Below are 17,037 nucleotides of genomic sequence, written 5' to 3'. Positions count from 1 at the left end.
CTCCCCTCCCAGTCCTTTCCCCCACCTCTTCTCTGTAGCTACCCCCTAATCCACTCCTCCTCCATTTCTGTTTAGGAAAGGGCAGGTCTCCTATGTGTATCAACAAAACATGGCAAATTAAATTGTAGTAAGACTGAGCACCTCCCCATGTATTAAGGCTGGGCAAGTAGACCAAGTATGGGAGTAGGGTCCCAAAAGCCAGTAAAGAGTCAGAGACAGCCCCTGCTTCCTCTGTTAGGAATCCCACTGTTAGGACCAAGCTATGGAACCGGAATAAATATGCAGAGTGCCTAGGTCAGCCCCACGCAGGCTCCCTGGTTGTCAGTTCAGTCTCCATGAGCCCCTATGAGTCCAGGTTAGTTGATTCTGTGAGTTTTCTTGTGGTGTCCGTGATCCCTCTGGCTCCTACAATCCTTTCTTCTCTTCTGCAGGATTCCAGAACTCCTCTTAATGTTTGGCTGTGGGTCTGCGTCTGCATCTGTCTCCATCAATGGCTGGATGGAGCCTCTCTGATGACAATTTGGCTGGGCATCAGTCTGGTCACAGGAGATGGCCAGCTCAGGCTACCTATGTGCTATTGCTAGAAGTCCAAGCTAGCGTCTTCTCTGCAGATTCCTCCCTTGTGCCAGGCTTTGGTCTGACCTCGAAATGCACCCCCTTTCAGTCTCTTTCAGTACTCCCCGCCTCTGTCCCTTCATGTTCCTACCACACCTGAGCCCACTCCACTCATGAAAACTCTTTTTATGAACAGTGTAAATTAGGTGTCAGTGAGAAAGCCTATGCCCGATTTAGGTTTTGGCCTTTGATAGTCTCCAGTAAGATTCAACAAATTTTCTTCACTATGAGTTAAACCACTACAGAGTCAACAATTAGTTGCTGGGAATATGCACATCCAACCACCAAGGACCACACAGTGAAAACCCCAATGAAATATTAGCTATGAGAAGAGCAGATAGGTGGGAAGACGTTACAGAAGGAGCCCAGCCATATACCCAGGTGATGGTCGGGAGCATCAGACAGACCTGCCATCTACTTCACCATCCCCAAAATCTAATAAACGTTTCTAACTTGGTCAGTGCTCAGAGACATAATGGCTTACCGAACAACTTTCACGACAAGTCAGTGCACCTGACACCCGGCAGCGGTGAGGAGGCCCTGAGGATGCGTCTACTCACAGATCACCCATGTGAGTGGGGGCTGCTCCTATGCTCAGGTATGGTGACAGCACTTACAAGCAGCCATGCAGACACTATCTTAGTCACGTAGTTGTTTATTCTTTCATTTGGACCGATGAATCAAACAGATTTAAATTTAAATTAAACCCATTTCCATCCTAATCACTGAAATGTGTCCTCTGTGAGTCTGATATGTAGAATTTTCAAATAGGAAGAATTTCAGCATTCTAGGAAGCATAGATTTGTTTTTTTTTTTTTTAAAAAAAAACCATGCCTGATTGGTATGAAAACAATGGGCAAAATTTCAAGTCTGCAAAGTTAACAACAAATAACTAAATAGATAAATAAATGGTTTAAAAATCATATAAGATCTTGGGACACCAAAACTTTCAAAATTGAACTAGAAATAAACAGCCTTGCTAGTCTTTACTTGCCTTCCAAAAGGCAACACCTAGCCTTATACTCAAATATAAAATATGGAAAGAAGCAAGCAGTAAAATAAAGCAAGATACACAAGCAAGTAAAAATAAGGTACAAACAAATTCCAAGTATTTGTAAATTATCACACACAAAGTTTGGGGAGATGGGTATGCTAAAGAAAAGGAAATATAAAAAAGAGAGGAACTAAGGAGGAATCTTAACAGCATGATGTGAAATGAAAGAACCTATTTGCAAAGGAAGACGAGCAGACAGGACGCGAGAGAAGCCAGTCCCACAGAACCTGCAGAGCGGTGGAGGGCAAGCATCCAAACAGAAGCACAGAGAAGGATAGGGGACTGAAGATAATAAACAGAGCACCAGTGTCTAACGGAACAGCATGTAGTCGGCATAGGACACGCAACAGGAGCCTCGGGTGCAGCAGAAAGTGTTCAAAGAAGAGTAAAGTTATCCAATTTGGAGATAAAAGGCAATAAAACATTTTTTAAAAGATCAATAATAAAAATGACAAATGACAGCTAATTTCTCAAATAAAAAGAAAAAAGTAGGTAACTGTGAAAGTACATTTAAAGTGTGAAATAACTGCCAGCGTGAAATTCTAGACTTATCATTTAAAAATACCCACATTATTTATAAATTAAAGAAGATTTGGTGTCAGTAGACCTGCAGGACAAGAAATGTGGAAGGACGTACTGCAGGTTGAGAAGAAACACTGCCAGATGTACAGATAGCTGATCTGCCCGAATGGGTACAGAGCACTGGGGAGGTTAAAGATGTGGGCTAATAGTAAACATTGTTTTACTTATATGTTTATACATATCTTCTCTTCCTGTCCCCTTCTCTGCTCCTCCTCTTTTCTCTCCTCTCCTTTCTCTCCTTCTCCCCCTCTCTCCCAACTACAATCCATCATAAGAAATTTAATTATTTCAAAAGCATTAGGTGTTAAAGCAATATGGATAACTCAATGTGGGTATCTATAATTGTTGCAAAACTGAAATATATGATCAAGTAATATGACATACATCAGGAGGTAAAGAGAATTTTACCATTATAACTTGCAATAACTATGAAAGGTTTAAATTAGAGAAAATAGTTTTTTGACCGTAGAAGGATTCATTCCATGTGAGTTATGAAAGATGGTCTGGGAGTGTTCAGCTAGGAAGTAACTGAATAACAGAATTCTAGTAACTGTACTGGAGAAGATGTCAGGAGAGAAATAAGACAGGATTTTAATACATTTAAATTTATAAAATGTGGCTAAAGGAGTGTTAAAAGAGAGAAATATATAGTCCTAAAATGTCTCTATTGGAAAAAACTGAGACCTACAGACTTAGTTTCTACAAATGTTGAAAAACAATCACATGGAACTCAGTGTAAGGAGAAAATAGTGAAGGTCTAATCCATGAAATAGAAAAGAGAAAAAGAAGAGGATGATAACAAAGCAGAAGCAGCTGCTTCGAAACAATCTGTGAGCATCACGATTAGGAAGGAGAGAGCTAGCATTCAGTCTACAGTCCAAATTTTAATTTCTTTCAAAAATCTTTTTTCTCATAAAGCACACAGATTCTTAACTTATGACACAGAGTTTTATCCCCTAGGCTATTTCCCATATAAAATATTCACATATACCCAAGACATTATTGGAACGGTATCTTGGTGATGATTTTATTCATGAGAAATTCAAGCAAAAATGAATCAATATAAGGAATAATATTTACCCAGTATGACATCTAGCAATAAATGTTATCAAGCTCCTAATGAATGCAACTTCATGGGTGCATTACTAGAACACTGTGCTAAGAAAGAGAAGTCAGAGCAAAAATATTAGAAGTAAGTTTTTATATATTTATAACTACATTATTACTATAGTTTACACAGAAGTGAAGTTCTTTTTTACAAAAAATAAAAACATCTAATGAGAAAACTCAGATTCACATTTGTTTTGATCTTGAGAAAATCTGGGGGGGGATATTTAGATATTTTACAACTTGTGGTATATCTAGGTACAGGCATTTTTAAAAAGAAGTGATATCTTGGTTTGATTTCTGCTGCTTGGGAGGAAAGGTTTTACTTGGCTTACATGTCTGGTCATATCCATCAGTGAGAAAAGTCTGGGCAGGAAGTCAAGGCAGAAACCTAGAGGAAGGAATTGAGTCAGAAGCCATGGAGGAACTTACTGTTTGGCTCCCACAGCTTGCTCTGCTTGCTTTCATAGACAACCCAGGCCCACAGCCCAGGGGCAGCATCACCCATAGTGCTCCGGGCTCTTCACATCAACCGTCAATCAAGAAATGTTCCATAGACACTGCCACAGGCAAATGTAATGAGAGTAATTCTTTAATTTAGGGTCCCACTATGAAAGTGAGTCTAGTTTGTGTCAAGTTGACAAAACCACACCATCATACATACTGGATATAATTCTACATCATACTATGACCAAAAAAAAAAACAAGTCAACAAAAACAAAAACTCTTTTATTTAAGAACAATGTAATGCATTACTAAATGGCTTCTATCTGAGGAGTCCACCTTGAGTTGGGATGACTGGCTATGAGTCCACCTTGAATAGGGATGACTGGCTAGGAATCTACCTTGAGATAGGAATGACTGGCTAGGAGTCTACCTTGAGTTGGGATGACTGGCTAGGAGTCTACCTTGAGATGGGAATGACTGGCTATGAGTTGACCTTGAGTTGGGATGACTGGCTAGGAGTCTACCTTGAGTTGGCAATGACTGGCTATGTATAGTTAAGCATTTTTGTTGTCACTCTTATAGAGAAATCAAACTGATATTTACTTGGGAGTTAATCCCTACTGGCTAACTTCATAGTTCTGGAAGTTTCTATGCATGCTTCCAGAAAGTCTTATCACAAGGTTCCCAACCTTGTGAGCTATAACGCCAAGTGGTCTGACAATATGCCCACTGTTTCAACGCTGGTGTGAATGTTACAGGTGTAAGCAAACCATTTCCGGTGGCACCTAAAGCCTGCACCATAAGGAGGACTCATGCCTGATATTATTAACTGGGCCAAAACCCCATGGCTGGGCAGATCACACGAGCTAAAAAAGAATCCAAATCTTTTATTCTGTTAAATTGGCATAGCATTATTCTGCTCCTGAAGTACTTATCCCTATACTCATAGGTAAATGTACCTTTCAACTCTCACCACGGTGCTTCTTTTTGCAACAGGTGGTGACATGAAGTCCTACCCACCTCCACCCTCGAAAGCTTCACCCTGAAAAATTTCCCCCCTCCACAAGAAAGACTATATAAACCCTGTATCCTGTTCAGTTCTCCTCTGTTTCTTGCCACAGAAGAGGCAGCCACTCTTTTGTTTTGTTTTTTATCCCTCCCAATAAATCTTTTGTGTGAGGTTTGTCGTGTGGTATGTGGTGTGACTTTGTGGGATTCCTTGGCTCCCAACTGCCATGATACCTTCCCATCTGAGCTGTAGGGCTTACAGTGGTGAGGCAGGCAGGAAACACCCACCTAGTCCACCAGATTAGCTGAATCAACCCTTAATCAATGGAGTGATTGATGTCACACATCCCAGCTCTTTTCTGGAAGGGAAAAAGGAGGTTGGGGGGACAGGAGGAGTGGAGGGAAAGGAGGCTGCAGGTGGGATGCACTGTATAAAAAAAGAATAAATAAAAAGAAAAAAGAATAAAAAATAAAAGTAAGCTTTTAAAACAGTACATAGTAAATATCATTTAAAGATGTTTTCTATGTTATCCGTGAACATTAGAGCCCCACCTCTCTGGGAGCGGGGCTTAGTACAGTTGATAATTGTTTTGTTTGCTGCTTTTCTGAACATCTTCTATAAAGTTTGCTCTCTATGCTTTGTGTAGTACTGTCTTCTGTTTTGTTAGCTTAGTGCCCAGGTATTGCTTCAGCCTTTGTGGGGTCACCACATGTATGCAAATGTGTCAGTGTACACACTCAGTATCTATTGGGGCAGCTAACCTTGTCCTTCACTGCCAGTTTGAGGAGAGTCTCAAAGTCAGCTTGAACCAGGGGTTTAAGGGCCTCTGTAGGTCTTTCCTGATCTTGAACACAGCCCTGGGTTCACACAGCACCATAGCCTGTCATGCATGTAGCCTGCTGTATGTTGGCCAGGCAGTTGTCCATCAACCGAATCACATGAAGCTTCTTGATTGCCTCCTAGTTTTTCAATAAATGCCTTTGGAGGAAAGCTTTTATACTGATCTTATTTTAGCAGAATTACTTTGGAATTCCACTTGGCATTACTTACTAAGATTTATTATGTGGTTAGCCTAGAAACTGGACATTCTTGTAATGCATAGTAAAAAAAAAAGGCAGCATGTTGAAGTATTGTTCAAAGAGCAAATGCTGGCAATAACAAAAACACCCAACAGAAGAATGAACTATTTTTGATGTACAAAGGAATACTTTATTACTCCAATAAAGATGCACACATCTTCCTGGCATGATTTTAAGTTGAAGAACACTAGAGGGGAAAACATTAATACTATTCTATGTTTTTTAAGGACTAAAATGTTCAAAACTATCAAAATAAATAAGTAGGTAATTTCTGAAAGGGCAGTAGATTGCTATGCTTAGTTCACAAAGCTAGGAATGAGGTGGTTGTGAGCGCACATTTGCTTGGCCAGCACAGTCTCGAATCTGACGAATGTATGGATCGTGGATAGCTTGTTATTCTCCTGCCTTTTGAATTTGAAAGTACTTCTTTTGCCTTTCAAAAAAGGACTTCTTTATTTTTAATTTTTGTGTATTAATGTTTTACCTGTGTGTTTGCATGTGCATCATATGCATGTCTGATGTCTTCCAGGGTACAAAGAGGACCTCAGATCTCCTGTGACTAAAGTAACAGGTGCTTAAGATGCTACTTAAGATGGAGCTGGGAACCGAATCCAGACCTTCTTAAAGAGCAGTTGTTGGTCTTAATGATTGAGCCATTTCTCTAGCCCTATCTTGTCTTTTCACACACATCAAATAATTCTAGCCATAAAATGAGGATACAACAGGCCATCTACTTGTGCTATAGCACAGCTCCGATGTGACAGTTGGAAGAAAATAAAGGGTCGTGAAGTTTATAAACTTTATTAGCTGAATACAGGATCTTAAAGGGTTGGTTGAACTCTTTAAGGCAGTATCCTACCAGGGGAATTTACTTCAAGGGTACTCAGTGAGCATGGGGGTACATGCCAAGCAAACCAACTTTACCAGTTACTCAAAGAAGGGTTGTCATAGCAACATCACATTGCAAAATATGCACTCAAACATCAGAGACATCATCTGCCACGCAACCAGATAGTTTGACTTTTTGTTGTCATTTCTGAATAAATTGTGCAGGCAGCTCAAAGTGTCGTCAAAGTAGATTGCTACAGGAATTCTTAAGAGATTCTTACTGTGTATTTATTTAATGAGCTGAACAAGTATTACCATTTAGAGATATTTCTATATTCCATGTGTACTTTTTATAATGCTCTACAGAATTTCATTTTGAGATAATTACTCTTCTGGTACACCAAAAATTCCAACATTTTCAGAGTGTCTGTCCCTTGGTACCAGAAACCTATGTGAGGAATTATGCATATATGTTGTTAAAAACCCAGAAAGCTTGAAATGTCTCATAATTTCCATTCTACTCTGATGATTATTTCCATTCTGTACTAAAAATATACCAATTTACAGCGATAGTTTGCTACACGTGTTCTATTTAAATGTCACTTTGAAGCCTTTCCCCTCTGCTGGATTCATTCTTGTAATTCTTCTGCTTTATTAGTTTCTCCAGTGCAATCCAGGCAAAAAGGGAGGAAGACAGGACAGGCAAGGTCAGATGCAGCTCCTGGGTGGACCCAGGTTATCTTACTTGGTTGTTTCTCTTCTATAGTGTGTTCGAATCAGTTTTCCATCCTTTGTGATCCCCATGATCTCCCTCCAGCTCATCTCTTAGTTCCTAACATATCCAGCCCCACTATTCTTCAAGAAAGCTCTTAATTCTTTTATATATTTTCCAAGATAAAGTAGCACTCTCTAAAAAAATGTAATATTATGCTATACCAGTGGTATTTTATTAAAGTTTAGACTTTCTAGGAAAATGGACAAAATGTGTGAGAACTGAACATCGACAGAAAATTACAAAAAGCGGGGTTTTTAATTGTTTTTTTTCTTTTGGTATTTATTATTAAGGGTCCTAAATTTCCTGACCCCATTTCCTTCTTGGGTCAGAATGTAGTGGACCCAGAAGTCATGGGCAGCCATGCCCTGAGCCAGCAGGTCCTCCAGGCTGGAAAATGGTGTGGAGACAAGTGAAATGGAACGACCATCTGGTTGACCAGGGGTTCAAAAGGGTGGCTCTAGCTTAGTTTTTGGACTTCTCACTGTGGTTGCAAATCATTTTTGGTTTCTATGTTTCCAATGTAATTTCCCTGTCCCCAAATCAGTAACTGCCAGGGGTTCATTTGTGGTGTCAACATGGAATCAGTTCCTACTATGGTTACTGTCTATCTTAGATTGTCTTTCTTGAGCCTCAGAAGAGTTAACTCGAAAATCTGAAACGTTCGCCAAAGCCAGGTGAACTTAGGTTTGTGATAATTGCTTATTGTGTATGCTGACAGTCATACTTGAGACTGAACTCTGCTTTTCTTGTTTACAAACCTCTCAGGATCAGTGTCTGAGGAGTAGACAACGTTCGACCTCTTCAGCCCTGCTTGGCGATCAGTCAGTAAAGACGCCCAGAGAAGCCACACAATGCTGCACAGGGTACTGGGATAGCAGAGCCCTTTTGTCTACCAACCAAGCCTGCTGACTGTTTAGCAAAGCGGAGAAAAAGCATCTGCAGGAATTCTTGCTCTTAACATAAATAGTCCGCGTTAGTACAGCTGGTGGCCAGCATGTCCGCAGGACACTGTCCACAGCTTATTTGTAACTGATCATCTGAAATGACTACCTGCTTAAAATGGAATTAAGTTTCTGTTTCATTCTCCTCATTCATAAGTTCGTAAATTCCGCAGAGCCCAAGTAAGAACAGTCATGATTTTCTTGACCGTCTGCATTCCAGTTAAGAAGGCTTCTAGATTATCAATGAAATTGTCTGAAACTAAAAGCAATTAGGAACTGTGAATGCTAACACAGAAGTTTCTTTTGACATCAAGAGTGGGCATGGCAACAAAGCAACCGTAAACACTGGAATATGTAGCCATGGTATTATTGCTTGCCATGTGAGTCCTTTTGAAAACAAGATTCTCAAATATTCTTTAGAGTTGTCCACTTATCATAATTTATGATGTCATCAAATAAGAGTAATTATCCCGAAGGAACTACAAGGGACAGCCAAGCCTGCCCAGAAAGCGGAATCCCTCTGACCTTTTAATTTATCATTTGCAAAGATAAGGCCTGAAAATTAAGCATTGCTTTCACTAATGGCCCATTAGTCTCCGATGAGCAGTTAGTGTCCCCAGGCTCAGTCTTGTCAAACACACAGAGGCATTTCTTTAAAAACAACAAAACCCTAGAACCTACCACATCCAGAGCTTATTTCTATAAATTCTGATTTCTGGGAAAGATGACACCACAGTTTCCAGGACCACCCTACATTTTCCAATCACCAGATTCAGGTATAATTTGAATAAAAATTTCATTTAACCCTAAGAATAGCCATTCTATTTGGACTTTATCTTAGATTCACAAAACTCCCAGTGCATATATTGCTGGTTGGGGTAATTTCCCTCAAGCCTCACAACTGCTAAAAATACCAGACCAATCACCGTCCCAGATCACGTTATGAAGTGTGTGAACCAGTGCATTAAAAACTGTGTTAGCACCAACCAGGTTTATTGGGGTAGCTACATTCAAGACACACATGGCATACCTTTAAATAGCACTGTTAAAATAGCAAATAAAATGTCAATGTCTGTCAGGTCTCTGGTTTTTATAAATTGTTTAGACTGGAGACATTGGGGTTTGGACATTGTTCTTTTCATATGATGTAAAAAGAAGAGACCATAGAAAGAGAAGAACAATAAAGCATAGCTCATGTTTGAAGTTCTTTCATGGAAAAACATACTTCGGTTCATTACCCATCCAATCAACAATTTCCTCCCAATCCTTCCGTCTGTGTTGACTTTCACCCCCTCCTCTCTCTGGGTGGTATTCTGAACTTACACACACTACTCAGGAACTCTAGTTCCTAAGTCACTTCAAAAGAGAATGCTGGGAGAGCATCACAGATCTCTCTCTCTTTCTCCCTCCCCCCTCTCTCTCTTTCTCTCTCACACACACACATACACACAGCACACACACACCACACTCACACACACACACACACGCCCCACATCGTATTTTTAATATGGACCACAATTTTGCTCACCATGACTATGGTCTTACAAATACACTATTGTGCTCTGACTACAGAGCATTCCAGAGAGGAGTAAGACTCTTCAAGCAGGACAGCAACCACCTCCTTACAGAGGAGTTCTGCTCACACCTTAGTGACCATCTCCTCCCCCTCCTCCCTCCATCTCTTCCCTTTATTAACACACTACACCCTCCACCTCCCCCAAAACAACAACATCTCTGTTTCAGTGTCTTCTCTGGATTTCCCACACTTAATGCAACCCAGACCTCACCTTCAGCTCTCCTGAGGCCACTTTGGAAGCCAGCTCAATGACACAGCCAACAGCCATGCGTGCAGCACCGGACGAGTGCAGCTCGTTCCAAATGGTGTCACTGTCCACCTGAGCAAACAGTCAGCAGGGGCCAAAGAAGGAGAGAAAAGGAAAAGAGAAGAGAAGGGTGAGAAGAGGGTGGGGTGGGAGGAGGGGACGAGAAAGCAAATCCGTGAGGAAGGGCTGGCAGACTAACAGCTAAGTGCAATAACATTAGTCTGCAGTCCTGGCCCACTGAAAAGACCTTCTGGACACGGCTTTGCATACACTTTTTCTCTGCGCTGACTTCTCCAATGGAAACACATTCCTGCCATGCCTCACTGCCATTCCCTGTTTAGATTTCTCATTACAAACAGCATTACATAGGCCGGATCTGGCTTAGGTACAGGCCTGCTAGAAACCAGGCCTCAGCAGTAGGTAGAGCGAAAACCAAGAGCACTTAGCTAGACATAAAAATCGGATTTGCAAGTGCTGGAGAGAGAAAACGCCATTCTGACTGCAGGTTTGTCGGGAGCCAAAGACAAGGTTCAGGCAGGTAGCAGTAGCAGGCCTTGAAGAGGAAGGAACAACCGCGGCTCAGCCCCCAGAAAGGAAAGGACTCCTGGACCTCCCACTTAGAGGGGTTTGATTTATAAAGAGGCTTCCTTCTTCTTGGACAGGTACTGTTCTGAGGCTGGTTTCAGTGCACTCTGCTTCTGAGCTAGAGCACAATCTGTGCACTAGGGAACTAGCAGGCCTTTAGAAAATGCCGCTGGTTCTTTTCCACGCACACACTAAGAAGGCATACATTAAGAATATTAAACATACAGTAGTAGTGGTTTCAATTATAACGTGTGTCCCACATCTTACGTATCAGGTATTTCAAATATTGAAATGCCAGTATGAAATGACGGACAACTCTGATACCAGATTTCAGAGTGTGTAAACCATGTGAAGTGTTAATAATTGAGATTAAATGTTTGTGGATGCAAATATCAAGCCTCTTCAAATGGGCCAGAGAGGGTTTCCTGCTCAAAACAAGATTTGGTTTTAAAAAGTTGAGAATAAATCTAAGGCCAAGTAACATGGGAAAATGAAATCGATAAAAACAAGGCATGCTTGCAAAGCCATAACTGGTTTCATGAGTCATGTCACATGTCTATTCATTTCTCATGCAATCATGATTAACTCTAATCATGGCAAGCTGTCAACAATAGAACCAATAACACAATCGCACTGGTGTCTAGGAGTCCTGGGCACACAGGTGCTCGATGGATGCTTGAGTTCTGACACTTATCCAAACAACTGTGACCCCAAGTTGTCAATAAGAAATAAAAAAGCATGAGAGCTATGTAACCATGCAGACAAACACAAATAGACACACAGAAAACATGCATTCAGACATGAGAGCTATATAACCATGCAGAAAAACACAGACAGACACACAGAAAATACACATCCAGACATGAGAACTATATAACCATGCAGACAAACACAAATAGACACACAGAAAACAAATCTAAACAGAGTGGCTGTGAGGAGTGAAGTTTTTCAAGCCCATCTGCTAGGGGAGACCTCGTAGCTTTGTTATTAAACCTGGGCTACCCTGAGCCAATGATTAAATTCTCTGTGCCCTGATTTGCTTATCCATGAAACCATCTTGAGTATCATCAGAGGTTAACAGCACGAACTGTTCTTCCAGAGGCCCTGATCTAGGTTCAGTAACCACATGGCACATCTTCATGCAAACAAAAAAATAATGTAGAATACTGTGTGTGTGGTTGTTCAGAGGCTGAATAAGGAGGTGAGAAGCAAAGCCCTGGCAAACGCTTCATGAACTGCTGTTGATTGGTGCCATTTAGCACAGAACCAGCTTTTTACATCCCTAAACACCTACTGTGACCATAGTAGAGTCTAAATGCATGGGAGCTTGACCTGAGAAGTTAAAGGCTTATCGCTGGCTGAATCCACAGTAGCCAGACTTGACTGAATAACCACATAGATTCTAAGCACATTGATGGGTCAATTTGGAACAATCAGGCATCACTCATTTCTATAAATTCTTAAGGCAGTTAGAAATTTCCTTCTAAAAATGTTAAATACTCCATCGGGTTAGAAGTATTAGCTGTTGCTGGGCGGTGGTGGCAGCACATGTATTTAATCCCAGCACTCGGGAGGCCGAGGCAGGCAATCTCTGTGAGTTCAAGGCCAGCCTGGTCAACAGAATGTGTTCCAGGACAGGCAGAGATACATAGAGAAACCCTTTCATGAAAGAAAAAAAAAGTGGGGGGTCAAGGAGAAAAAGAAATATTACCTGTTATTTCAACTGAGGACACGGTTGGATTAATCACAAGACTAAAGGGCTTTGGTTACCACAGATACTTTTGTGTGAAGTCCCCCTGCGTGTTCACATACCTGCTTTCTGGATGTATTTTGTGTTGATAAACAGTCTCTGCCTGTACAATTAGTAGTAGTGCATAAAACAGTAATGGTGACAGTGTGATTTTGATGTGGCTAACATCTGTCTAATATCCAATATGAGTTGTTATTTGGGATTTTTTGTAGTAAAGATATAGTTATTTTTCTCAAAGCCTGGTTAATGGATTCTTGAGATTCTATGGCTTATATCCAAAGTTTTGCTAATCTCCAAACACATCCTCTTTTAGGCATCCATGGGATTTCTCACATGTTCATTTATTCATACGTAACTATGCAGGATGCTTATGTAAGAACTGCTCGAATGTCTGTGTTATGTACAGTTTATAATTAGGTGGTAAAAATGAGCAAGGTTTTCAGAGATCATCCCATCACTGGTGCCTAGATTTATGAGTAGGTTTCTTTCCCTCGGTGACTCAGCTGTGACAACATGTCACAGGCAGGGTAATTTGCACAGCACAAGTTCATTGGACACAGTTAGCTTTGGCCTGCAGATGACTTTCTGTTCTCACACAGCTTTCCCTTGTTCTCAGGGTCTAATGCTTAGAAGGCCACTTGTCCTATTAGATGAGGAACCCATTTTTTTAATTTCATTTACTATTAATTATTTTCTAAATGCTTATTAATCCCTATCATGGGTTTTGGATTCACTGTAATAGTTTTGGAAGAGTTTTAGGGATATCAAGGCTCTATCCCCAAAAGTTTGTTCACCAGTCCATTTACAAACAAACTCCCAAGACGCTTTGATTCCAAATGGCATTTCAGGATCAACTTAGCTACAAAACACGCCTTACCTGTATTTCCTCATCTTACAAGATCTCCCACAGAATAGTTAGATACTCTGATGGCCATATTAACCAGTTAGCAAGATCTGGAAGGGACTGTTAGCACATGCCAGACAGATCCAGGGAGGTTCAAGGGAAAAGACTCTGCACTCACGTTTGATGCTTTTACATTGAGTAGACTGTAGAGTGAGGTCAACTGCTTCAACCTCCCACGTGTGATCTTATTATTATCAGCGTTAATTTTGCATCGTGTGTCATGTCACGCTCAGCAAGGGTTCTACCACTAAGAGACATCCTCAACCTTTATCTCATTTTCAAGGACAGAAAATGACTTGGCTAGATCCCAGGGGAAAATATTTATCCTGGGTACTGAACGAAGTCTCTGAAGGCTATTTTTCTATTACTGATTTTATCGAGCTATACATTTTTCTCTGCTTCCCTCCCTTCCTCTCTGCTCCCCTTCAACCCTTTCCCATGGTCCCCATGCTCCCAATTTACTCAGGAGATCTTTTTTTTTTCTACTTCTCATGTAGATAAGATCCATGTATGTCTCTCTTAGGGTCCTCATTGTTGTCTAAGTTCTCTGGGATTGTGATTTATAGGCTGGTTTCCTTTGCTTTATGTTTAAAAACCACTTATGTGTGAGTATATGTGATAATTGTCTTTCTGAGTCTGGGTTACCTCACTCAAAATGATGTTATTCTACATCCATCTATTTGCCTGCAAATTTCAAGACATCATCATTATTATTATTTTTGCTGTGTAGTACTCCATTGTGTAAATGTACCACATGTTCTTTATCCATTCTTTGGTCAAGGGGCATTTAGGTTGTTTCCAGGTTCTGGCTATGACAAACAATGCTGCTATGAACATAGTTGAGCACATGTCCTTGTGCCAAATCGTTCAAGTGTCCTTCCCACTTTCTCTTCTATGAGCTTCAGTGTGGCTGGCTTTATGTTGAGGTCTTTGATCCATTTGGACTTGAGTTTTCCATATCTAAAGACTATTCTATGTACAAAGACAAGGGGGTATAATTGTATAGTATGGCTAACAGGACAATAACCAAATTACCATCCTCCCAATTCATCTGTCGCATTTACCAATTTCTTTTTATGTCATTTTAATTAACAGTGTTCTTTCACCTCTGACATATTTTCTTCAGTCAGCTCACTCTGTAGACCAGGCTGAGATCCATCTGCCTGCCTCTGCCTTCCACATACTGGGATTAAAGGTGTGCGTCACCATCACCCAGCAGCTCAGCCTTTGTCGCATGGCTTTCGACAGGGTAATTTATCACAGCAATAGGAAAAACACAGATTGCTGAGAAAGGCCGGTACTTTGCTTTTGGTGAGGAGCCTTTGACCTTGCTGCAGGAGAAAGGCCTAGGAGGCAGAGACACAATGACAATATCCACCCTGGAGAGGAGAGATGTCTGCTTAGTGAGGTAGAAAGGAAGAAGTTTGTAAGGCAAGGGCTGAGCAGGCCACAATAATGTCCCTCGTGTTATAGTGAAAGAAATGCCTAAGAAAAACCTAAAATGGGCAAAATAGTTACTGTTTCTAAAAAGCCAGGATGAAGGAGAGAGTGCGGGCATCAGTCCTCTTCTGAACAATATGTCTCAGAGTACCAGGCATGCACATAGTACATAAACATATATGAAGGCAAAATATCCAAAAGTACCCATGTATATGATACATTATATATTATGAATATAATAAAATGAGCCACTATACCTCTAAATATAATACGTACATTCATGCATGCATGCATACATAATGTTACATTCATGCGTGCACACCTAAACAAGAAATCCAACAACTCCCAAATGCTATTGCCATCTGGAAGGATAATATGTCCCGATCTTTGTCTGACAGTTAAGGGGATGTAGGATTAGAGGCTGTGGGACGACAGTAAACTTCCCCAAGGAGCCTGGAGAGGTGACACACACCTCATTCACTCACAACACAGCAGAGCGCAGTCCAGCAAATATACACCAAGAGAGCAAGCATGGGTTCCTTATATTTTCAGCTGTATATACTGCCTTCCTCTGAAGCTTTGGTTTCTGCTATTTGAAAGTAAAGATTATTACTAATTATTCTGGTGGTTCTCATCTAACACATATGGAGAACTTGATGTGCTCTTTGATGCAATCTTTGAAATATATAAAGCTTCTGCCTATTTAACTTGTGAGTTTCCCAGCCATCACTGGCGGAAGCACTATTATTAAGCGGTTCCAGCTGGGTGGTGGTGGCACACACCTCTAATCCCAGCATTCGGGAGGCAGGGGCAGAAAAGAAAGAGCTCTGTGAGTTCAAGGCCAGCTTAGGCTACAGAATACACAAAGAAACTGTCTTGACAAAAGAAGAAGAAATAAAAAGCAGATTCAGAAACCAAGTACATAGAAATGTTTCCATAACTAAATAGGAAACTGTTTTGTGAGCTCAAGCATCTGGAGTGCTTAACTATATTGATTATTGTAAAAGTAAAACCGAAATCCAGAAAGCAAAACAACGTGATTTTTAAAAGCAGATTAAAATCATATTTGCAGAATCTATAGTTCCCTAATTAAATACAGTCTCTAATACCAGGTGAATATTTTATGCTTAAAATAGCTTAACTCTACCTGTCAAGATTACTAAAATATTTTATTTTAAAAATCAGATGCTTTTGACAAATTGAACCTGGCACATTTTGGTGCTTCTTCTGTTGTTGTTTGTTTGCTTATTTACTTATTTATTTATATTTGTCAACATCCTATAGCTGTGATTCTCAGTAGAGGTGATTTTACTGCTCCAGGCCCTCTGTTGAGTTCTTGAGACACATTCCCGTTGCTGTGACTGGGGGGCAGATCTGTTAGTAGGTTCTGTAGGGAAGGAAGTAGGAAGGATATGAACCATCCAACTCCCCAGGACACTCCTGATGGAAAACTGAAGTAACTACCCGAGACTCATAAAATAATTAGGGAAGTATTGTCTATAAAGATCTCTAGCTGGAATCACTACATAGCAGGAGACAGAAAACCCCATAAAGACATCTCTCACCACCAAAGGAAACCTTCAGTGCCAGCAATGGGTCACATCTAATAGAACTGTTGACAAAAGGGGCCCTCATGCAAACCTCAGAGAACACAGCGATTGCCAGGGCTATTAATTGCTCTTCACAAACTGATGGTAAGGCTTTATTGCTGAAGGAAACATGATACCACTCACTGGACACTGAGAAGTCAAGCTGATTCTGTGGGAGCCCACAGAAGCGGATCTGTTCCACCGTGACCAAAGGTCAGAGAGTTCAGGCCTATTCTTGCTCCTCCAAGGTTATTGCCAAGAGGTTTGACTTAAGGTGTGGCCTTGACCTAGGGCATGGTTACTTGGTGTTTTGGGAATTAAGAGGGCCCGCAGAAGTGGATCCATTCCACCTTGATCAAAGATCAGAGAGTTCAGGTCTATTCCTGCTTCTTCAAGGAGATGACAGGAGGTTTGGGCCAGGGAGTGATGCTTGGCCTAAGATGTGGTTGCTAAGTGTCCTGCATAAACAGCAGAAAACTTAACTCAGGATATAGTTGCTTGGCGCTTCA

The 17,037-nt window shown here is 40.8% G+C and overlaps 1 protein-coding gene across 1 annotated transcript in view; it reads right to left on the bottom strand.

Annotated features, from left to right (window-relative positions):
• Hdac9 (histone deacetylase 9) overlaps positions 1 to 17,037 on the bottom strand; it is a 463,183-nt gene that overhangs the window by 167,135 nt on the left and 279,011 nt on the right. Inside the window, exon 17 of the mRNA XM_041657935.1 lies at positions 10,225 to 10,332. Within this exon, the coding sequence (XP_041513869.1) occupies positions 10,225 to 10,332 (108 nt within the window). The remainder of the gene's footprint in view (positions 1 to 10,224; positions 10,333 to 17,037) is intronic.

Source organism: Microtus oregoni, unplaced genomic scaffold (assembly GCF_018167655.1).
Source record: "Microtus oregoni isolate MIOR12 unplaced genomic scaffold, Mior012 000009F_ref0000495, whole genome shotgun sequence".
Taxonomy (NCBI): domain Eukaryota; kingdom Metazoa; phylum Chordata; class Mammalia; order Rodentia; family Cricetidae; genus Microtus; species Microtus oregoni.
This window is presented reverse-complemented; position numbering and strand designations above follow the sequence as displayed.